The sequence below is a fragment of the Lynx rufus genome, unplaced genomic scaffold (assembly GCF_022079265.1).
Source record: "Lynx rufus isolate CCGP_SWC_20201006 ecotype Redwood Valley unplaced genomic scaffold, mLynRuf1.p SCAF_3, whole genome shotgun sequence".
In the NCBI taxonomy this organism is placed as follows: Eukaryota; Metazoa; Chordata; class Mammalia; order Carnivora; family Felidae; genus Lynx; species Lynx rufus.
Window position 1 is genome coordinate 150,129,573 of NW_025814845.1, and position 22,794 is coordinate 150,152,366.

The 22,794-nt window shown below is 51.0% G+C and overlaps 1 protein-coding gene across 1 annotated transcript; it reads right to left on the reverse strand.

Moving 5' to 3' along the window:
* Positions 1-492: 492 nt before the first annotated feature.
* Positions 493-22,230, reverse strand: BLK (BLK proto-oncogene, Src family tyrosine kinase). Its single transcript, XM_047091943.1, has 13 exons — positions 21,888-22,230; positions 20,864-20,972; positions 19,090-19,141; positions 16,890-16,983; positions 15,854-15,952; positions 14,461-14,564; positions 9,296-9,442; positions 8,696-8,848; positions 7,670-7,849; positions 6,424-6,500; positions 3,450-3,600; positions 2,104-2,235; positions 493-1,381 (listed from the first exon to the last, which is right to left on the reverse strand). The coding sequence occupies exons 1-13, from the start codon at positions 21,998-22,000 to the stop codon at positions 1,176-1,178; spliced, it is 1,617 nt and encodes a 538-aa protein (XP_046947899.1). The 5' UTR covers positions 22,001-22,230; the 3' UTR covers positions 493-1,175.
* Positions 22,231-22,794: the final 564 nt, after the last annotated feature.

The following is a 22,794-nucleotide window of genomic DNA, read 5'->3' on the forward strand; positions in this document are numbered from 1 at the left end:
TATTTTTCAGTAAACCTAAAAGCTCAAAAAATCTACAATAATAAATCTATTTCATAATAATCTATTATAATAAATCTACTCTAAATAAAACAAAAAATAAACAGCGAGCCGCCTGAGCAGTGCGAAGCCTTGAACGGTTTTGGTGTTACCATCGCCTGATCATCTGCGCATCGTTAATACGCCTGGTCCCGAGACTGGAGCCTGGGGATCTCCCTCCTCTCTCTGCGTGCACCCAGCACCCTCGTAGCTACCGCTGACGGAGCAAAGCATCCCGGAGGCCAGGATTGCTGAGGTGAGGGCGCCACCTGCTGGCCCTGCTCAAGTCTCCCCTAAAGGCAATGACCGTGGAGTCTTCTTCGGTGTTGTCCTTGGAGCTGGGAGCTCCACCGGAAACCCAGGGCCAACAGCGAGTCCCTTGCTGCGCCACTCATGCAAACCACCTACGTCATGTAGCGATGTCCAGGCTTGTCACCAGTAACGACACGGCAAAGATCAGATCTTGTGACTTTATTACAGAAGAGTCCCAAAGTGCTGGAGTGCAGTCTAGGTCAGAGCTACCTGCCCAGAGCCGAAGCAGGTGGACACTTCTCGGAGCGGACATCTCGGGGCACCCAGTCCTGCTTCTGGGGTAGTAGAGAGGGAGCCGCGCCGGGGCGCGGTCCGCACAGGTGGGAGCAGCGCGATTCCTAGCCACTTGCCGCGGACTTCTCGCTTTGGGCGCCAGCACAGGGGAGTCTTACAACGATGCCAAACACTTAACGGTGTGCCAGGAGTGTGCCGGGCGCTATTCTGAACATCTTACTGGGGTTAACTAATCCTCTTGAGGAACATAAGGAGGTAGGTACTATTATGGTTCTCCCCCACTGTACAAACGAAACAGTGGAGGCACAGAGAGGCTAAATAACTTGCCCAAGGTCACACAGCCCAAGAAGGGTGGGACTGCGATGGGATCTCCGGAGTCCATGCTGCGTGACCCACCTGTGTGGCTGCCTCTCTCTCTCCTTCCCTCATCTAGAAACAGAACTATCAATTCCTCCCTGCCCTTCCAGTCGGCCTGGGGCTGGGGTACGAGCCTCGAGGTGAACACGCCTCGTCAGTTCTACAGGTTGGGCGGGGGGCGCGAGCCGTCTCCGGGCCCTTCCGCCACTGGCCAGACCCGTGTCCTCGAGCCGGGCCTAGGGCTGGAGCTCGTACTGCCCTTCGGTGGCCGTGTGGAAGTCCTCGAGCACCGACTGCAGGAACTCGAAGGTCGGCCGCTCCTCCGGCCGGCTCCGCCAGCACTTGGTGATGACACCGTGGTACAGCTGTGGCGGGCACGTGTCGGGGCGCGGCATGCGGTAGCCGCGCTCCAGGCAGCGGATGACCTCGGGGTTGCTCATTCCTGCGGAGGGGATGGAGAGCGAGGCTGAGGGCGGGGCCGAGGTGAGGCGCACAGACGGGCGTCCCCTCCCTGGCAGGTCACCTGGCTGTCTGGCTAGTGCCACCCCTAAACATCCCTCTATTCACTTTCCATCGCTTGGAGGACAGCTGGAGAGGAGGCTGTGGGGCCGGTCCTCCGGGTGGGGAACCCTGCCTTGCTTAGCTGGGACTTCCCCGCCGCGGCCCAAGCCCATCACTCGGAAGGCGCTTCATGAAGGCGCACCAGCCCGCCCAGGGACACGGCTCTTCGGCAGGCGGCTAAGCTGCCCACGCCCTCCAGACATGGGACAGGGAGACTGGGAGATTTCACAGTCAGGAGAGGGCTTTGGGGAATCCACCCAAGGTGGAAGGCCAAGGGGGAGACGACCCGCCCCCAACGGAGAACAAACCAATTCACGGTAAACTTGAGTTCAGACCCTGACCTGTCCTTACTTCCAGGGTTCGGAGGCTCACTGACCTCTGCTGACCGAAGGGCATGCGGCCACGTTGCCAGAAGCAACGTTGAGGAAGGAGGCGGAACCTCCGTCCCCAGAGTGACATGTGTGGATCTCTGTTCCGACTGTGGGGACTCCATTCTGGCACGTGTGTGGGCAGCCCCAGGCACTAAGCATGGGATATCTGTCATCACAGCCATTTCAGGACAGCAGGGAGCCCACCTAGTCCCTACAGGATGAAGCCACCTACCTGGGTAGGGTACACGCCCGTAAGTGACGATTTCCATCAGGAGGATTCCAAATGACCACACGTCTGCTTTGATGGTGAACACCCCGAAATGGATGGCCTCTGGGGCAGTCCACTTGATGGGGAACTTGGCGCCTGTGAGAAAAGCCATGAACAGCTTTGTGAGGCCATGGCTGACTGTCCCTATGCACCTGCTCCCTCCCCTTGGCAGGGCTTGGACCACTGTATGCAACGGAGATGCTCCCAGAGAGCCACTAAGCCCCACTAGGACACATGGCCAGGCACGTGCAGACACTACTGGGGCTCCATAGCGCAGAAGGACAACGTGACACAAATGCCACCTCCATCACCCCGATTGGGTCATTGCCCAGTGGGCTTCAGAGGGCCACCAACATGTGTTTCCACCTGGGACAGAAGAGTCATTCTCTGCCTCATGTGTTTAACAACAGGAATCACGGCTTGGGCAAATCCCCTTAACTCATCCCTGCCTCAGTTAATCCCTTCCTGCCGAATGGAAACGATGACGGATGACTCATGTCCCACCTAGGGTCCCAGGGAGGAGGGGATTCCAATCCTGCTGTCCCAGGAAGCCCTGTGGATGGCTGCAGCCCTGGTCAGCATTCAGAGTAAACTGCACAGCTCGGCACTGGATTTCCCCTTACCTCACCTCGCTTTCTTGGTCTCTCCAGCCAGCTTGAAGCTTCCTCAGCTGACGAGCCCTATTGATCCTTCTCCCGTGCCAACTGATTAACATGCTCAGCTAATATTGCTTGCTTGCCAGCTTACTTGATCGATGTATTGGGCCGTTTCAAGTCCCCTTGGGAAGAAAAGCCCCACCTCGGGTATACTAAGGAACTAAAGCAGAGCGCTCTGTGGGAACCCTAATTCAGCTATAAGCGTTTGCTGCTCATGCTTCAGAAAAGTGTTTTCCAAAGTGTGTTCTGCGAAAAGCTAGTTCTGTGGGGCATTGACAGAAAAAGTATCTCGGGCTCCAATTCGTTTGGGAGCGACCAGGCGAAGCCCCCGTACGCCGTTCCTTTGCTGCAAGACTTCTCAGGGCCTTTCGTATGTTGGTGCGCATCAGGAATCTCTGAAGGAGGCCTGGATGGACCACGCAGCATCTCCAAACCTACTTGACCCCAAAACCATTCCTCATAGTGCCCTGCAGAGCGCCTCTAGGGAAACGCTGATCTAGGTGGGTGTAAGGCCAGAACTGTGAAAACCACAAAGCTTCTCAGATCTCTTCACACAAGGCTCTGCCCTGTAGCAACGAGGAGAAGTCCAAGGGGGGTTAGGGAGGTGGGGAAAGTAAGGCCCAAGGTCTCCCTGTAGATGGGGACTCTCCTCACCTTCTTGGACAGTGTATTCACTGTCAATGATGCGGGCCAAGCCAAAGTCAGCGATTTTGCAGCACAGGGACTCAGACACCAGGATGTTGGCCGCCCTCAGGTCGCGGTGGATTGAATTCATTTGCTCGATATACGCCATTCCTTCGGCAATCTGAGGGAACAGGTCACACAGTGAAAGACAGCAGAGGGACCTCCGTGCGAGGATGGAGCCCACCCAGCGTCCCCTGCACAGCCCCTGTCAGCAGAGGAAGGACCCTGTCTGGAAGGCCAGCCTTCATCCTCTCACAGCCTGGAAGGGGCAGGAACGCTTGGGAGTGTGTGTCGGGCTTGTTGGTAGGTGCATAGAGGGCAGTTCTGCTGCTGGGGAAGGAGCAGCTCCCTGAGTGGAGAGGGAAAATGGCTTCAACCACTCCTCCGTTAGACAAGCCAAAAACTCCAGCCGCCTAAAAGCCCAGCAAGGCATATCTGCTGGTGTCAGAGCCAGAGAGACCTGAACCCCCACCCACTTCTCTCTCCTTGCAAGTGTCTGCAGGGGAGGAAGATAGCAGAATGAAAGCAGGAGAAAATGAAGGTCTCTCAGGGGGCAGGGGAAGAGGACAGGGAAGGAGGGAAGGAAAGGGTCTCATCTCCTTGCCACACTGGACTCCCTGTTCCTGGAGCGGCGAGCCCTGGATTGGAGTCCTTGACCTCCACCCCCGGAAGGTTGCTTAAGCTCTCTGAGGGGTCACTGTCCTGACTAAGAATTGAGCGAAGGGGGCTCCAGGGTACGGAGTTGAGGTGAGCATTAGGTGGCCAAGGCCCTAACCCAGCACCGCCCGAGGCAGGCGCTCAGAGCATACGCAGAATCCCAGTGGCACCCAGGCAGTTTCTGTTTCTGTCCCCGATCGCCAGCTCTGGGCCAGGACTAGCTGCTTGAGTTGCTCATGTGTCTTTTAGTGGAGGACACTCATTCGGGTTTTATCCACTGCGCTCCCAATTGACGGATGAAGACACTGAGACTAGAATGCCGGTTTCCCTCCTCAGACCTGCTATCGTCAGGAAGCCAGCACTGGAATTTATCCCACTTCTCCCTATGTGTCTGTTTGCATTGGTTTATTCGTGAAGCCATTCACTTATTTATTCTTTTGCTAAATCATTCCATCAATATACATTTATTGGTATGGTTCTGGCCGGGGGGCTATGAAGCTGAATACCAAATGCCTGGTATCTAGACAGCATTTACTGGTACTCATCCCATTAACAAATATGTATTCAGCAGTACCAGAAATGATTTTTTTTAAAAAGGTTGAGAAGGACCCAGATGTGCTTTCGAGGAGAAGACTATACGGTGCTCAATGCCAACAGAAACGCGTGCACCAAGTGCTCTGTGCCACTTTCCCGTCCAGGGAAATTTAATTTAATTTAACTTAAGTCTTGAACACCGATCAGGAGTTTGCCAGATGAGTTTGCCACTGATCAGGAGAATGCCAGGGTTCTGCCCAGGCATTCTGAGCAGAGGGGGAGCCTGAGCTCACAGGTGTGACAGCACGTTTGGGACCTTGGTGACTCTGCCAAGTAGGGCACGTGGGTGGTGGTTGTAGGGGAGGTTTGCATTACATCCTGCAAAGCAAGAAAAGGAGTGCCCAGAAGGGTAGTGTGTGTGTGCACGCATGCATGGTGAGGCGCTAGCATGATGAGAATGTGGTTAGAAGCCGTTTACCTGGAAGGTTCTGATTTTCTGGTTTCCTAACCCTTAGATTCTTGGCCACATCTAGGTCTAAATGCAGATGGCTTTTCATATCCTTTGTCCCTTAGTGATCCAAGATTTCTCCAGGGATTGAGAAAGAGACAGAGGAGAGTGAGAAAAGGAAAAGAAAGAAAGTAAAAGGGGTGGACAGGTTTATCACTGTTATGTGGTTTGAAACTGGTTAGCAGCGTGAATTTTCCGAGACCACTCACCAGCCTGCTCAAACCCATCTGTGCTTACCTCAGTGGAAAAAGGGCATCGTGACATCAGTTCCTGAACTGATACTAACAGCAGATAATACCAGATAAGGTGGAGATGGGGCGGTGTGGGGTGAGGGGGAGGTTTCCTCTCTGTAGCCGGATGTGTGTGTGTGTGTGTGTGTGTGTGCATGTGTATGTGTCTCACAGGCTGACCACAGACCAGAACTTTTCTGCTGAGGGTCCCAGTTTTAACAGACATACACACTCAGGGCCACCAGATGTGTTTTCCTGCCAGTTAGAACCCTCAGCTAACCGAGGAATCCTCGGGGAGGAAAGATGCCTCCTCTCCATTTTACTCTTCACTTCATGAAGTCTGGATTGTGATTCACCTGCTGTAGAAGGCATTTCTGGGCACCATCAGAGGAAGAAGTGAGGTAACAGCAAAACATCTGCCTACAGTGTTAAATGGGATTCATGTGAACGGATGGGCTTCCCACACCATCCATTCTCCCTCTCTAGTAATAGGACTCACCTCATCCCATCCTGGCTGCCCAGAGTAGAGACTACATTTCCCAAGCTCCCTTGCAGCCTAGGTGTGGCCAGGTGACATGGTTGGGGGGGAAGAGGAGGGTGTTAAAGCAAGTATAGTAGGTGACTTCAGGGACACGTCTCTACAGGGAACATGGTGGGCTTTCTTCCCCCTTACTTCTTCCTGCCTGCCGAGGAGAGGACAAGATGATGAAGTGTGAACAGCTGTCTTGGACAATAAGATGACATATGCTAAGTACCCAGCAGGTGGAAGAATCGTGTGGCTTTGAGGGGCGGACCCACCTACCTGCCCCAGACTGCCCACCTCTGGATGTTTATGCATGTAAACCATTATTGCTTTGGGTTTTCTGTCCTTCACAGCCCAACTTAAATTTAATGGCTACAACCTCTAAATAGCTGACTTTGTTAAGCCATAGGGCACAGAGGAGAGGGCCTTGGGTCCTGGGTCCTTTGGGGCATCACGACTCTCGGGGGCTGCTGCCCTTGGTAGCTCACAAACCTGGGCTGACATGTCGATCAGTCTCGGGAGGGACAGTCGGCTACCTTCATCTGTCTTCAGGAAATCCAGTAAGCATCCTAAGGAAAGAGATGTGGCATCTGCCCTTCTGCAAAATGATCCAAACCTGGCTGTGCCAGCCTCTCCCAAGCGTGGAATGCTCCCCACCTGGTGTCAGGAAGTACGGGGTGCCCTGTCAGATCTCTAGTACGTCAAAAGAAACCCACCCATCACTGCAGAGTGCTTTCTGCTTTACAGAAATTCTACCCACAGTCCTCATAACACCCCAGGGGGCAGCAAATGTATTCCCAGCTGCTCAGAGGAGGTTGGGTTTCATCCAGGTTCGGGATCACCCAGCCAGGGAACCAGGCACGGAACCTGCTCTTTGACTGTAAGTTCAGTGCTTGCTCCTCACGTGACTTTCCAAAGTGTCTCCTTGCCCCTTTCATCCTTTGTTGGTAGAGATTCTGCCTCCGAGGACCAAGGGGGCAAGAAAATGCGAATGGAGAGACCTGTCCCTGGGGTTTGGTGCAGGAGACCAATGCAGCTCCTCTTTGGCATCTAAGAGCTGGGAGGGACGGTCACCTGAGGTGGGGCTGAGAGGTGAGCAGGGGAGCCGTCGTACTCCCAGCTCAATGTGGGGTCCCCTTCACGACGATTTCTAAGGAACTGTGTTATCATGGCACCTTAGGATCCTATAGGAAGCAATGGGCAATCAGGATCACAGGAAGGGTAGGAAGGAGGTCACAGGCTGAGGCCCGACCCCTGGCCCACTGACCTATGAAACCTGACCCCACCATGGACCTCAATGGCCAGCTGGACCAATTTCTCTTTTCATCCATGTCAAATGCTCATATGGTTGTCAAAGGTCCCACGCCTAGTAAGTGGCAGAACTGGGACCAGAACCCATGTCTGGATGCCCGGCTCGCTACTCTTTGCGATGCTGCGTCCTCCCGAGTGGGCATCAAACAGTGCTGGGCACAGAAGATGCCCTCCAAAAGTGTGGGTTGAAGTGCTCCTGAATGGAGGACACAGCTCTGTAAGAACCACTGACCCATCTTGTATCTGATCATCTGCCCTCCTGCTCCCCAGGCACACGGAACAGAGTGGACGTTGGCTAATTGCTCCAGCCCGTGGCCGAGTGATCCCCCATGGAGATCCCTCGCCGGCAGACCCACTGTGGCACACCAGCCTCACCCCTGTCCGCCCTCCCCACCCCTGAGGGATGCAGCCCCACGCAGGGCACCACCTCTGGCCATGTACTCGGTCACGATGTAAATGGGTTCCTTGGTGACCACGGCGTAGAGACGAACAAGCCTCTCATGCTGGAGAGTTTTCATCAGGTTGGCCTCACCCAGGAAGGCCTCCGGAGACATGGTCCCCTCCTTTAGAGTCTTGATGGCCACTTTCACGGTGTTTTGGTAATAACCTGAGCACGGGTAGGGGAGAGAATAAAGAAGCCATTCAGAAGACCCAGAGGTTGTGGAAGGCGATCCCTTAACCAAAATGTGCATAAGCTTCCAGGATCCCTCCTCATTCTACGGGTGCAGGACTGAGGCCAGAGCTGTCCCCCTAGGAAGAAGCCCTGGGCTAGAATGTACAGCTTCGGAGGGTGAGCTGGCTTATTTGACAGGATGCCAGCCTGTCTCAGCCTCTCGAGCTCAACTGGAACCTCAGGCAGTTAACCTCAAGAACTTACCTTGCCTGGGAGGGGACCGTTTTACCTTTGCCCCGAGGGATAAAATAAAACACGGTCTTTTATAGTCTGATAGTGCCCATGGTGAACAGGGGAGTGATCATCAACTATACACACAGGAACCTGAAAGTTAAGTGACTTGGCCAGAGTCACACAGCCACAAGCAGTGGCTTGGTCTATTATCAGACCCCTGGAGCTCCTGGTTCACTGCTTACTATGTTTAACAGGTCATTTCTGTCTGGCAAACCAAAGCTAAGAGGAGATAGCCTTATGTTCAAGTTCACACACCTGTCAATTGCAAGCTAGCCCTGGGCAGTGAAGAGTGAGTGAGGGAACCAACCAAGGTTTTGGGAGAGCTGGATTCTATTCCTGCTGCATCACCACAGTGTCCTGAGGGCAAGTGACTTCAATGTCCTAGCCTGCCATTCATTATCTCATCTGTAAAATGGGTATCATGGCCTCTGTCCCTCTCCCGAACAAATGTTTTGGGGAAGCATGATGAACTGTGCGTATCTTGAGCCTTCTGTGCTTCGGGACACAGGGCAGGGAGAGAGAGGCTTCTGGCTGCCACATACTCACCCATCCAGACTTCGCCAAATTGCCCAGACCCGAGTTTCCTGACCAGCTTGAGAGACTGCCGGGGGATTTCCCATTCATCTTGGACCCACAGGTCTTGGGAAGCCAGGCTGACACAGGGTTGGGTGAGCCTCTGGCATAAGCCATCCCCTTTCTCTGCATTAGGGAAGAAGAGATGGGGCTGGAGGTTACCAGAGGAGCCAGATCACATGTCTCCCTTGGGGACCATGTCCTTCCCAGCTGTGTCCCCCTCTCATTTTTGCCAACTATACTCCCATTTCCAAGTACACATGTGCAGGGGCACACACATACTACACACACACTCAGCTATTTGCATTCATTTTGTATAAAGTGAGGCATGCTATCATTAACCTGCTCTCTCTAAGATTGAAAATACTTGTTATTCTCCAAGTGGTCACATGCTGAGCCAGGAGAGGGAATTAAGGACATAGGCTTTGAGTCATTATGTTGACATTTGTCCAGCCTTGGGATAATCCCCCCCCACCCCCAAGATGGCACCAGTGAGTCACATGATCGTGAGATCTTAGTGATAGATACAAGGGGTCCTCTGCTCCCCACCCCCACCACATCCTCTTCTCTTACGAGAATAATGTTGCACCAAAGCCTGGAGAGTGGGGAAGGTGATGCGGGGGGAGATGTAATAGCCCCCTTCATCCAGGGAGCGGATCTTGTAGTGTTTGATCACCTCCCCCTGGGTGGTCACATCCTTCACAGTCAAAGAAAAGGCACCTAGACGGGTAATAGAGATACATGAATGAGAAGTAAGGCATACAGAGGGAAAATCAGGATTGGGATTTGGGCTTCATTTCACTGCCACTGGAAATTCTGCTCCCCTTCCACCATAAGTTACCTTTTCTTTCACTTCAATCTCAACCCTCCAAAAAACCTTTACTATCATCTCCACCCAACTCTGACCTTGATATTCCTCCCCCAATTTCCTAAAATTCAGTCATGGGATCACAGAACTCTGGAGCAGACAGGATATTCTCCCAGCAAACACGATGTCCCTCACATGGGCCCCTGGTCATTTGGGGACACTTTGCCATGGATACTGAGAAATGTAGAGTTATTGGAGGGACTAAGGGGTTGATTGATTCATTGATTCATTCGTTCATTCATTCTAGCTGAAAAGGCTGACCTTACCTCCACAAGCAATAGCAAATCCCAACCTTGAAGCACTCATGTTTGTGGAGGAGAACATAAGCAGCTGTTTACTGGAGTTCTGTTCAAATTTATACACACACCTATGCATTTTGTCGTGTACAAGGGGTAGCAGGTGCTAAAAGTTAAGAACAATTTAGGAAGCAAGAGTTTCCAATGGAGAAACTTCCTTTCACAAACTTGGTGTTTTTATAAAATGCCTCTGTTCAGCTCTCCGGGTACCACACCTGCCACTCTTATGCAGAAGATGAGGAAACTGAGGCCAAGAAGGGGAATGCTGCTTGCTCCTGGTCACTCTGCTGGTTAGCAGCAGGCTTCAGGGCTCCCGATCCTCCCTGAGGACGTGTTTACCGCAAGCAATACCTCTCTGCCCCGCCAGGTGTCAGGCTCGGACACCTCTTTTTCCGGTGTGGACCCTTGATTTTTCACTGTGCTGTTTGTTTCCATCTCAAACCCCCTTTCCCTCTCATCTCCCTTAGGTATCACACCTCTCATCACCTACTTGCAAAAGGATGCAAGATGTGTGCACACCTTGCCGCTGCTAAGCCCATTCCCTGCCCATGACACCAGCCCCAGCCTGAGTGCTGCAAACGGTCTCCCCCATGCCCCTTGGTAAGTGCAACTGTGCCCCAGTATCTAAGAAACCAGAGAGTGGCTCTAGTAAGTTCATTTATCCTCGCGTCACCCTAGCAAGGAAAAGGGTCTTTCTCCTCATTTTGTCAGCTGCACCCTGCGTAGGCTGCATCATAAGTAGCCAAGGAGACCCTGCTTTCATCCACATAGGACTGCTCTCCAAGCTTGTGATTTGGGGCCTCCCTCTTGCCCCGGTTCATCCAACAGCCTGCCCCTGTTATCTTTTGACAGCTCAGTGTTCTTCTTAAAGGGGACCTCCAGATCCAATCAGCTTCCGGTTCAGGCTTCTTAGAGATTGAGATTTCCTTTTTTTTTTTTTTTAAGTTTATTTATTGAGAGAGAGAAAGAGAGAGAGTGTGTGGGCTCTGCGTGTGGAGGAGGGGCAGAGAGAGAAGGAGAGAGGCACTCCCAAGCAGGCTCCATGCTCTGTGCAGAGCCAGACACGGGGCTCGATCTCACGACCATGAGATCATGACCTGACCCAAAATAAGGAATTGGATACTCAACCGACTGAGCCACCCAGGTGTCCCCAGAGATTGAGATTTCTTAACACTGGCAGAACTGCCTGCCTTCAGACAGGGAAACTAGTTGGTCCTCATACAGATATGAATAAACTGAGGCTTGAGAGGTTAAGGGACGTCCCGGAGGCCACAAGAGGCTAGAATTCACTTCCCTTGCTTCTGAGGGCAGCATTCCTTCCCTGTCTGGCAACCCCTGGCTGTGGCTTTCAGATGCACTTGTTTTGGAGTTCTGAGAAGTATGTGTGCATGTGTGTGTGTGTGTGTGTGTGTGTGTGTGTGTACGTGTGTGGGGGTGGTGATGCTGGGACGGTCCTCAGCTCCAGCTCTATCTGGCCAATTTCCAGCTTAGACTAGTGTGGACAAGGACAGGAGGGGATACCCCTACCTTTGGAGAACCCCCTCCTCCGTACTGAGGTCATGAGTCCCTTTCTCTCCACTGGGCACCTTAGCAATAGGAAATGATTAAAACATCATTTCCAGGGTGAAATGACACGATTCTGGAACTTGCTTCAACATAATAGGGATGGGTGGGGATATACATGAAGTAAGATTGGCTGAGTGATCATTTGTTGAAACTGAGTGCTGGGTACCAAGGCTTCCATTATACTATTTTCTCTGCTTCTGTATATGTTTGAAATATTCTACAACCACAAAACATTATGTCATCTCCAGTGATTTCCATATTGTTTTTTGGTCATAGGTGCTTTGCTGTTAAAATGGAATAGTGGCAATATCTTAATGTGTGTGTGTGTGTGTGTGTGTGTGTGTGTGTGTGTATAATTTAATGCATCCATTGGTGCATTCCCAGAAATTCTGCACAGAGCACCCAACTTACCAATGCACCCCTCCTTCTTCTCAACCTGACCCTGACTCCCTTTTTTTTAAAGTTTGTTTATTTATTTTGAGAGAGAGAGAGAGAGAGAGAGAGAGGCAGAGAGAGAGGGGGAGACAGAATCCCAAGCAGGCTCCACACCATCAGCGTGGAGTCAGATGTGGGGCTCAAACTCACAGAAGCATGAGATCATGACCTGAGCTGAAACCAAGAGTCGGACACTTAACAGACTGAGCCCCCCAGGCACCCCGGCCCTGACCTTTTGAAGGGCTGGGAGGCCTAGGGATCGCCCCTGAGCCTCACAGGGTGTAATGAGCATCTCTCTTTGCCCAGCTTTTGCAGCTCTGGTGCTTTCACTCGCCGCAGTTCTCAAGCCATGAATGGAGCTGAGGGATGAGTCCGGGGTGGGGATGGGGGGTGGAGGGGCTCCTACTACCCAAACCTGTCTATTCTCATTGCCCAACCACAGGGTATCCACTAACAATCCAGCCATCCTCTCTCGCCTCCCTCCTCTGATGTCACTGTCACCACCTCCTTTCTCTCTAGTTGAAAATTGGTCACGAGGACGTCATAGGTGCTTATGTGCCGTATCCTGATAAACAAATGATTACTTTACACATCTTGGGAAATTCCCTTCCATCACCCCAGGTTAGGCCAGCTTGACACATTTTAGAGCCGTTTTTTCTTTTTAAAATTTTTAAATGTTTACTCATTTTTGGGAAAGAGAGACAGAGAGAGAAAGAGAGAGAGAGGATGTGGGGGAAGGTCAGAGAGACAATCCGAAGTGGGGTTTTCCAGTGACAGCAGAGCCCAATGTGGGGCTCAAACTCACAAACCATGAGATCATGACCTGAGCCAAAGTCGGATGCTAAATCAACTGAGCCACTCAGGCACCCCACATTTTAGAGTTTTTGAAGCCTCTTAGATGAGTTGGGATCTGAGCCTTTTTCACTGTAGGCCTCATGTGAGTCACTTCCTCCCTTAGGGACTCATTTTCCTCATCTTCCAAATGGGGGTATTGGCTCAGCACCCCAAAGATGGCAGACATGTACCAGGAAGCATATATATATTAAGGTTCAGAGCAACATGTTCACAACAGCCCCAAAGTGGAAACAACACATGTCTACCAACATTAGAAAGGAGGAATAGCTTATGGAATATTAACATGCTGGATTCTGGAGAGCAGTGAAAGTGAACAGACTACTGCCATACTCAACAACATGAGTGGACCTGGTATGGGCTGAATTGTGACCCCCTCCCCACCCCCACCCCCGAATTCTTATGTTGAACTCCTAACCTCCAGTACTCAGAATGTGACTATATTTGGAGATGGGATCTTTAAAGGGGTGACTATGAGGCCATTGGGGGATTCTAATCCAATATGACTGGTGTCCTTATAAGAAGAAGAGATTAGGACACAGACTGAGGAAAGACCAGGTGAGGACACAGGGACAAGAGGACCATCTACAAGCCAAGGAGGGAGGCCTCGGAAGAAATCAGTCCTGCTGACATCTTGATCCTGGACCTCTGGCCTCCAGCCCTGTAGACAGTACATTTATGTTGTTTAAGCCCCCCAGCCTCTGGTACTTTGTTATAGCAGCCTGGCAAATTAATAACGAATCTCACGATGCCAAGTGCAAGGAACAAGACACACACACACAAAAATAGTACTATTCCACTCTCATAAAGTTGAAGAACAGACAAAACATGGATGGTAAAACTGTAAGGAAAACCAAGGAAGGATTTCCCCAAAGGTTGAGATAGCAGTGACCTCTCGGTTGGGGGGGGGAGGGTTGTTGAATACAGAAAGGACACAAGTGGAGCAGTGAGAGGGGCTATGGATGTCTGGAATGTTCTCTCTCTTGTGGTTGCACAGGCATTTACTTATTACAACTCTGTATGTATAATTATGGACTCATCTATGATTTATGCAATTTTTATATGTTCTATATTTTATAACAAAAGGAGCTTTAAGATGGAAAGAAGGAGAGAAAGTTAAATGAAAGACAACGAGAAAGCCCAGCGGCCTGCGGATGGTGGCAGAATTGTGTCTCTCAGTCAGTGGGTTTGAATCCACGAGTGCTCCCAGTTCTCCACAATGGCCACCCCCTTCCTTCATTTCCAGCCACAGGCCATTCTGCAAACTTATGTTATCTTCCAAGCTCCTGGAAGTGTCTGAGGTCACAGCCTTTGGCTGAGATTATCTCTAAGGAGTCTCAGCTCTCAAATCCTTTGATTCCAAATGTGGCTCTGGGTTGTGCCCCTTCTTCAGACCCCACCAGCCTCAGCACCCCCGCTGAGCCAAAGATGGTGCGCAGTGGCCCTGGGTGGAGACAGCTCTCCAACTGCACCTCCTACCTGCACCCTGTACGTTTCCAGCCTGGCCAAGGGACACCTGTTGGCACTGAAGCCTCACACTCGACTACTAGGCACTAGATGGGCTGTCCAGGCGGGGCCTGAACTGGAAGGGAGACCAGAGGCCTGGAAGCCGCTGGGCTCTCCTGGCTGGTGTCTCCCTCCCGTCCTTCCCTCCCAGACATAGCCTCAGGTCGGGGTTCCCGGGGACCGCACAAGAAGGACATGCTGGGCGCCATGCTTACCTTTGTTGGTTTCACTCTCTCTGATAAGAAAGGAGCCCGCCTTATTGATTGGAGCCAGAAGCTGCCTCTCAGCATCTTTCCGGCTAATTGATCTAAAGAACCACCTGAAAAAGGAAGGCAGACAAACCTCAGAGGCTGGTCATGCTCCGCAGAATATTCTTTTCCAAACCTCCCTCCTAAGCCGTATGCCTCACCCCGAGAAATAAAATAGTGTCCTCCTGTTTTTGACTTAACCATGAACTAACAACACTCCTCACATCTTGATTCATGAAATGCCCCTTGGTCCCTGCGCCTCTCTTTTCTTCTCACTTCCCATCAGGGGATGGACTTACTATTTTCTTGAAATGAGAACATTTTGGGGGGTGCCTTTTGTTAATTCTATTCTGGGAAAATGCACCCAACCACCATCCCTCAAAGGACACCCTGAGGTACCTGGGTGGCTCAGTCAGTTGAGCGTCCGACTTCGGCTCAGGTCATGATTTCACAGCTTGTGGGTTCGAGCACCGCATCAGGCTCTGTGCTGATAGCTCAGAGCCTGGAGCCTGCTTCAGATTCTGTATCTCTTTCTCTCTCTCTGCCCCGCCCCCATTTGCTTTCTGTTTCTCTCTCTCTCTTGAAAATAAATAAACATTCAAAACGTTTTTTCTAAAAAGCACACCCTCCTCGAGGTCAAGTCTCTGAATTAGACAAAGTGCTGAGACTCTCAGAGCACAGATTCCTGCCTTGTTCCTCTCAAGCCTGGACCAGTCAATGTGGAAGTAAGTGCCCATGGTCCACACCTTTACAGCTTTCTCAGTCCTTGGGCAGAGTCAGGCTCTGGGTACTGTTTGCTCAGTGCGTGCTGTGTGAGGGAATGAATGACTGAGGCCGTGACTGGCTGAGGTAGACCTTCCTGGTGTCGTGTGGAAGTAGGTTATGAGGACGCTGGGGAGCGCTGCCTTCTGCAACCCAATTCTGAATGAGGTCACCACTCTGTGAGCCCCCTTGAGGTCTGAGCTCCTGAGTCCTGCCCACTGGAGGCTTTGGAGGAGAAGTGCTGATCACTGTGCCTTGATGTTAGCTTTGCGAGGCCATGGGCCAGGAAAGGGGCCAGGAAAGGTCCCATTTCACAGATGGGAAAAGTGTGCTCAGCACGGCGGGGTGGCTCCCTGAGCACCAGACACCAGACAGCACCAGACACTCAAGATGACCTGAGGGTCATCTTGAATGGTGGACAAGTCTTCCCCAACAATCCCAATTCCCTTTCCCTTTCCTGTCCCCTCCATGCTGGGCTCACAGAGGTTCTCTTTTCACCCCTTTTGGCCCCCTCCCTGCCCAGCAACCCCCAGAGCAGCAGCAGCAGCAGCAGCAAGCAAGCCTCTGCTTTTGAAGGGCCTTCCGATGGTCCACCTACTTTTCCACCTCCAGGGTCTCTACTCGGGCCACAAAGTTGCTGGGCACGTAGCCTTCTCTTCCTGTGATGAGAGACCTGGCCAACCACCAGTCTCCAACTCTATGGAGGAGGAGGAAAAACAAAAATGAGATCATGGCTCCTGCGGGCCTCTCCTAGGGGACACCCCCCAGCCCTCCCCCCGCCCCCCAGCAGGATCTCATCCCAGAGGCGGAGGATTCAGAGGGCTGGTGAGAGGGAATCTGGGCAAGATGCTCAGGGAGAGGGTGCTAACTTGCCGAGCATCGGGCCGGCCCAGGGAGGAAGGAGATGGTGCGGCTTGTCCACACGGCCTGGCCACCCCAGAGGGCCCCTGTCTACCCTGAGTAGCCTTCCTCTGGATTAATGGGACAGAGGAAGAATTTAGTGAGTGAGTTGGGACTGGACGGGAAAGCCAAAAGCAGGAGGAGAGCTGTTCAGAGGAGGAGCCGGGCTGCCCGCAGCGTAGACCCAGAAGGCCCGGGTTTTCGTGCTTTTGGTTCAAGGCCATTGTAGAACTTCAAGAACAAAAGCAGACCCCCAGGGCTCCACAGGACAAGCCAGATGTTTGAGAGAGAGCCGGCTTTGGAGGAGTTTCTGAGAAGGAAGCCTGGAAATAAAGCTGATTTCACGAGTGGAATCCTGTGTGAGATCTTGTCCAGCAAGGGAGACACACAAAGCTGTGGTGGAGCAGCTAGGCAAGCACTGTCAGAGGGCTGCATGGAGGAGGTGATGTTAGCAGTGGGTTTTGAAGGAAGAGTAGGCTTTTGGCAGTGGAGCAAGGGATAGAGAATGGAAACCACCACATGAGGCAGACTTTGGGATGGTAACTAGAAGGAAGACGATTGGGTCAAGTTAAAAAAAAAAAAAAGTGGGTGACTGGGCTGGGGCAGGGCAATGGAGAAGATCCTCTGGACGCAGCCGTGGAGGGTGTGGGTGTGGGTGGGGAGGTGGATGGCGGGGTGGGAGTCCTGCCACGACAGGGAGCCACTGACCACAGGACCGCCTTCCAGAAACTTACTCCTTTAGTATCTGTAGCTTCTCCCCCTTCAGCATTTGCAGGTCCCTGTCATTCACTGAGGTGTAGTCATACTGGGCCACCACGAAATGCTCCTCTAGAGTGAACAAGGAAGAGATGGGCACCCCCCCATCCCCGGGCCCACCAGGTAAGTCGGTGCAATGGGCCATCTCTGGCTGCTAAGGGGTCAGGACGAGGCAGGGACATAGGGGAGGCTGTGGTGAGCTTTCTTGCTCACCGGTGCAGCACAGGCAATTCCTGTCCGGCAGATTGACCTCCTGACCTTGCTGCTGGGAACAAAGAAAGGGCTGCTCCTCAGAGCCCATCCTGGCTTCTCTTCTGCTCTCCACATAGAAGCCTTAAGGCCTGGACAGGGTACGGTCTAAGGGAAAGGACAACCCAAAGATCTAGGGAGATTGGCCACATGGGTCTGATGGCTGCAGTCCCAAGTCTGGAAACGAGTGTTGGCTGATCCCTTATTGCCTCAGAGAACATGAGCTTCCCTACTCTTCCTCTTCCCCACCTGCCCCTTCCCACCTCTTTTCCAAAGAGGGTAGTGGTCTTGGAACATGGCCACTGTAACCTTGACCTGTAACCATGCCCAACGCCCTGTCCCAGTGCTCTTGGCAGGCAGTCTCTCTGACTTTCCAGTGGTTCTTGGAATGGACGTTCAAATGACCCCTGCCAGTGAGGAGGGCTTTTCTGCAAAGCTCCAGGGAGCCAAGACCCGCCTGGAAAAGGTCAGCTGGAGACTACCTCATTTACCTGGGAGTAGATCACCCAGCTTTGTCACCAATGTGTGGTGTGACATTGGGCTCATCACCTCCCCATGGTGGGAAGAGGCAGTTGGAATAGATGACAGCGGCCCCCTCCAGTCCTGAGATTCAAGTTATTGCACCAAAGGCAGTTCATTTATTTTTCGCCCCCTGGGCTTCCTTACTGGAGATATGAAGCTCCCGGCAGGAAGTGAAGGGTAAACCCTGGTAATTAATGGTGAATCATGGTAATTAATCATGATCCCCAGTAGGATAGGATAAGGAGCACCAGGTAGGAGAACTAATCTCTGTTCAGCATTTTGCTCATGAGTTTGACAGACTCTGAGCTCTTTCAGGGGAGGAGGCACGTCTTACTCAGTTCTACAGTTTCCCCAGGACTCGAACCCGGCCAGTCTCTGGGTACTATTTGCTCAGTGCTTGCTGTGTGAGGGAATGAGTGACTGAGGCCCTGACAGAGCTCTTGGTGCCGTGTGGAAGTGGGTTATAAGTGCCTGTAAGCTGATTCTGAATGAAGCTACATCCTGTGAGTGCTCCCAAGGTCCAGAGCCCTGACCCAGGAAGGCTAAGGTCACTCATTATGGGACCCCCAACTGTCCTATCCATCAGAGTGGAAGTAGAGACTGGGGGTGAGGGAGGATGGTGTGAGTGGTCAGAAGGTCAGCAGTGGCCTTGAATAGTGGGGAAGAAGTGGGAAAAAAGATGGTGATGGGACGCCTGGGTGGCTCAGTTGGCTGAGCATCCGACTTTGGCTCAGGTCATGATCTTGAGGTCTGTGAGTTCGAGCCCCGGGTCGGGCTCTGTGCCGACAGCTCATAGTCTGGAGTCTGCTTCAGATTCTGTGTCTCCCTCTCTCTCTGCTTCTATCATCTATCATCTATCTATCTATCTATCAATCATCTATCTATCTATCTATCTATTTATCTATCTATTTATCTATCTATCATCTATCTATCTATCCATCTATCTCTATCTCTCGGAGGAAAAAAAAAAAGATGGTGCTTCCATTCACGGAATAGACTGAGGGCAGGAGGGAAGACGCAGACCTATTATGGGCCCTCACCCTTTGAGGTTAGGAGTTAGAATCTTTGAAAACTTAGGTTTGTTTGTATGCCATTTGTATTTACTGTAATGCTTTTTCTTTTTGTCCCATTTATAGTCTGTAAAGTCCTTTTTTAAAGAAAACCCACCCAGGCTCAGATACAGGAACTGGTGCTTGGTTCCTGGAGAGGCCCCTACGGGTAGGTGAAGACTGGGGCAGAGCTGTGCCGGGCTCAGCACCCCCAGCCCCAGCCTTCTTTCTGACCCTAGAAGGCCCACCCAGTCCTTTCCAGGAAGTGGCCCCCTACTGGGCCCCTGTGCTGACTGCTCGTGGTCGGGAGGGGAAGATGGCTTGTGGAGCCTCAGCTTCCAAAGCAGCCCCTTCTTACCTTGGTCTGGGTGCATGTCCGGAGGTGAAGGAGCCAGGTGGTTAAACAGGACCTGGAGTAGAGACACAGGAACGCTGCATTAGTTCAGCCCCCGGGGCCTGGGCAGGCCTGGTGTGGCAGGAAGGCTGCTGGGCCCGGCAGCTGGGTGGTCTTAGGGGTGCTGCTGTCAGCAGGAGGTTGCACAGGTAAATCGTGCACACGGTGCCACCACTCTCAAGTATCACTGCCATCTCACACAGTCCCTGGACCGTACACAGGGTTAGAGGAGGAGGGTGTGGGGGCGCCAGCTTATTCATGTTATGAATATTCTTTTTTTGTATTCCATATTTACCGAACATAATTTTGAAGTAGCATTTTGCAAAATGGTATGTATAGTTTGGCTCAATTGAAAATATAAACACATAGGGCTCCTAGGTGGCTCAGTGGGGTAAGTGTCCGACTCTCAATTTCGGCTCAGGTCGTGATCTCCCGGTTGTGGGACGAAGTCCCACATTGGGCGCTGCGCTGACAGCACGGAGCCTGTTTAGGATTGTCTCTCACTCCGTCTCTCTCTGCCCTTCCCCTGCTCGTTCTCCCTCTCTCGCTCTCAAAATAAATAAACATTTAAATAAGAAAGAAAACACAAACACATAATATAAATAACACTGAGAAAAAGGGTCTGGCGGCAGGAGCTCTGGAGTGCGAACTCTGGGTATCGTTGGCGAGTCGGATAATGAGTATTTACAATTTTTCTCCATAATTAGTATATATTATGTGACTTTTTAAAGTTAAAAACATTCCAGGTTCTATTACTTATTAGCCTAAGTAATATGCTAATATTACTCTATGTAATCTGAGTTTACCCCACCATCATTCATTCATTCAACAAACATTTCATTGTTCCGTGCCAAGCCCTGGACTACGTTGGGACACAGATAAAATGCCTAGTGGTCTAAGAAATGAGATTAGCAATCCCCACCCCTCATCAGGTCACTGTTGGAGTAAAGTGATGACCAGCTGAATGTGCTCCTCGAGGCAGAGAGCAAGAAAGCAGGTTCCAGGCATGACTCACCCCTGCCCAAACCAAAAAGGGGTAGGGGGCTAGGTGGGGGAGGGGGGTGTCACAAACAATCATCTAAAAACGCACTTTTGGAATGCAGTAGCCTCCATGCAAGGGTGCTAAACGCTTTGTAAACAAGACAGAACTGCATCACCAGCTCCAGGAAGGGGACAATGACATCCAGGAGCTTCTGGGTAGGAATGGGGCAGCAGATGTTGCTAAATGCCCCAGACCCTTTCCCACCACACCCTCCTCTCAAGCTGACCTTTTTGATTTCTTTTTCTCTTCAAGGCTCCCCTTGCAAAATGAAAACCGGGTAAGAATTATTGGAAACTAACCCGATCCAGTGTAAATGTAATATATAATGGGATTGCACAGTTGTATAATACATCATGTACTGTTACATCCCTGTCAGAAAGGCACTTTCATTATACCCATTTTACAGATGCAGAAACTGAGGCATGGGGGAGTTAAGTAACCTGCTTCAAAGTACACAGCAAATCCATGTAAACACTGGCAATCTGGCTGCTAAATGTTCCACTATCCTGCCACACCAACATGAGGTGGGTGCCATGTTTTGGTGGCAGTGACAGGGGGCCAATTTGTCAGAGCCCTGAATTCTCTAGAGGTGGCTCTGGGCTGGCTGGAAACAAGCAGCAGCCCCCAGGGAGCCACGCTTGCTCCCTGCTCTTCTTCCTCCCCCTCCCTCCCCAGCTGGGAACAGCCATCACTCACCAGGGGAGGCAGTGGTGGGGGATCTTTGTTCTGGGTGCTGACCTTCACAGGGCTCCAGAGGCCCTTACCTTTCTCCTTCACCTGCTTTTTGCTGCTCACCACTCCCATCCTGTCGGAGAGCACACAGCAGATTGGTGATGTGAGTAGGTCTTCAGAACCTCAGTACAGAAGAGCTCCCCCAACTCCTTCCAGGTGGCCAATTAGAAAGGCGGGGCGGAAGTGGGAGGGGCAGTGAAGGCCAAAATCAGAACATGAAGCCAGTAAGCGGTTGGGCAGGCTAAGTTTGCATCCATCTTTTTTTCCCAGAGCAGGAAGAAGTAGACCAGAGAGGACAAATGACTGGGTTTAGGACAGAGATCATCCAGGTCTGAGCGAACTGCCAGAAACTGCTGGGGTGAGCCCTAGTGCCTTGGGGATAGGAACCATCTAGAAAGAGTCTGACCAACGTGCCTGGTGGTCCAGGTTTAGCCCTCATTTTGCCACTGGCTGTATTACTTGGGAAGGTCAAGTTCCTCTCTTGGTCCATGTTAGGACATGTCTGAGGTTCTTTCCCACTCAGATTTTCAGATGAGATGCTATAAATTCAGGGCACACTGATGGTATAGGCGTCTGAGGCCAACAGCGTCTTCTCAGTAATATCAGAGAGTCTTCCATAAGTGAGAGAGATTGGCCAAGCTTTTTCTTGGGTAAAGGATCATAGAGTTATAGAAGTGGGAAAGATGCCAGAGACCGCAGCCGACACCACCACATCAGCACCGCCCTCATTCCAGGGGCAGCTATTAGGAAGGACTTACTCTTGAACTTCACAAAGCCTATCTCATGTCATCCTTTTAACTCTAAAGTAAGTGTAAGTAGGCATCATCCCTGTCCCAGGACTGAGCTTTGAGATGTTAAATAGCTGGTTCCTGGTCAAACCAGTAACCAACGAAGAGCGAACTGTGGAGCCCTGGCTGACCCCAGACCACTACACTCCACCTCACACCTGGCCCATCCCCAAGACACAGACATTTATAGAGGAAAGGACCTTGAGTCCCTGTTCTTGTCGGAAGGGCCGTGTGGTTGATGGAGAGTTCCTGATTGCTTTCGCATGTGTTCATATTTCATTGATTCCGGGATGCACCTTTTTTCACTCAACATCTCTTGAAACTGCGATCTGTTTTACACCCAACGATGATTCATAAAGTAAATAGCAGCATCCTTTTTCCCTCTCTTTTAGTGATACATAGAATAAATGTTAGTCTTCCAAACAGCGGTGTCTTAGATTTACTGAAATGCAGTGATGTTTTCTTCTAGAAAGTTGAAAGCACATGTCTCATGTTAATTCTCCTCAAACTCATCTTGAAAAAAGGAAGACTGGAGTAATTCTAAATATAGGAGAGAGATCCCCAATAACAAATAATCCATAATTCGTTTTTTGAGCGTGCTTCGCGTACAGAACATGTAATACTTCACATTTGTAAAAAACAGCACTTCTCTGTATTCAAGTAGTTTCTTTATGTCAGTTCGCATAAACCTTAGCAGCAAACGAAATGCCAAAGTTACAGGCCAATATTTTACTTTTCAGAGATTTCTTGTTATCAGAATTTTGGAAAAGGGATTATGGATTTCTGTTAAGAATTGATACTAAATCTTATCAGGTACCCTATTTAGTGTCTTTTAATATGATCGTTTTCTTTAATTTGTTGATGTAATAAATTATGTTGATAAATTTTCTGCTACTGAAATCCTTGTGTTCTTAAATAAAAGCTATTTGTTTACAGTTCATTAGTCTTTTAGATACATGGATAGATCCTATTTGCTAATGTTTTATTTCAAATGAGAATCAATATTCCCAAGTGGGGTCTGTCTATGAGGAGTTAACATTAAGATGATGCTGACTTTGTAATATTAGGGGGTTCTCCATCTTTCTTCCTATGGCTTTGAATCATTGA

Bases quoted from the DNA above. Each gene is read 5' to 3' on its own strand.
- BLK (XM_047091943.1), bottom strand. From the start codon at position 22,000: ATGTTGAGTGAAAAAAGGTGCATCCCGGAATCAATGAAATATGAACAC. The intron at 19,142-20,863 runs GTGAGTGATGGC...TCTCTACTCCAG, and splicing joins CCCCACCACTGCCTCCCCTG to GTCCTGTTTAACCACCTGGC. The intron at 15,953-16,889 runs GTAAGTTTCTGG...CCTCCTCCATAG, and splicing joins AAGCTACAGATACTAAAGGA to AGTTGGAGACTGGTGGTTGG.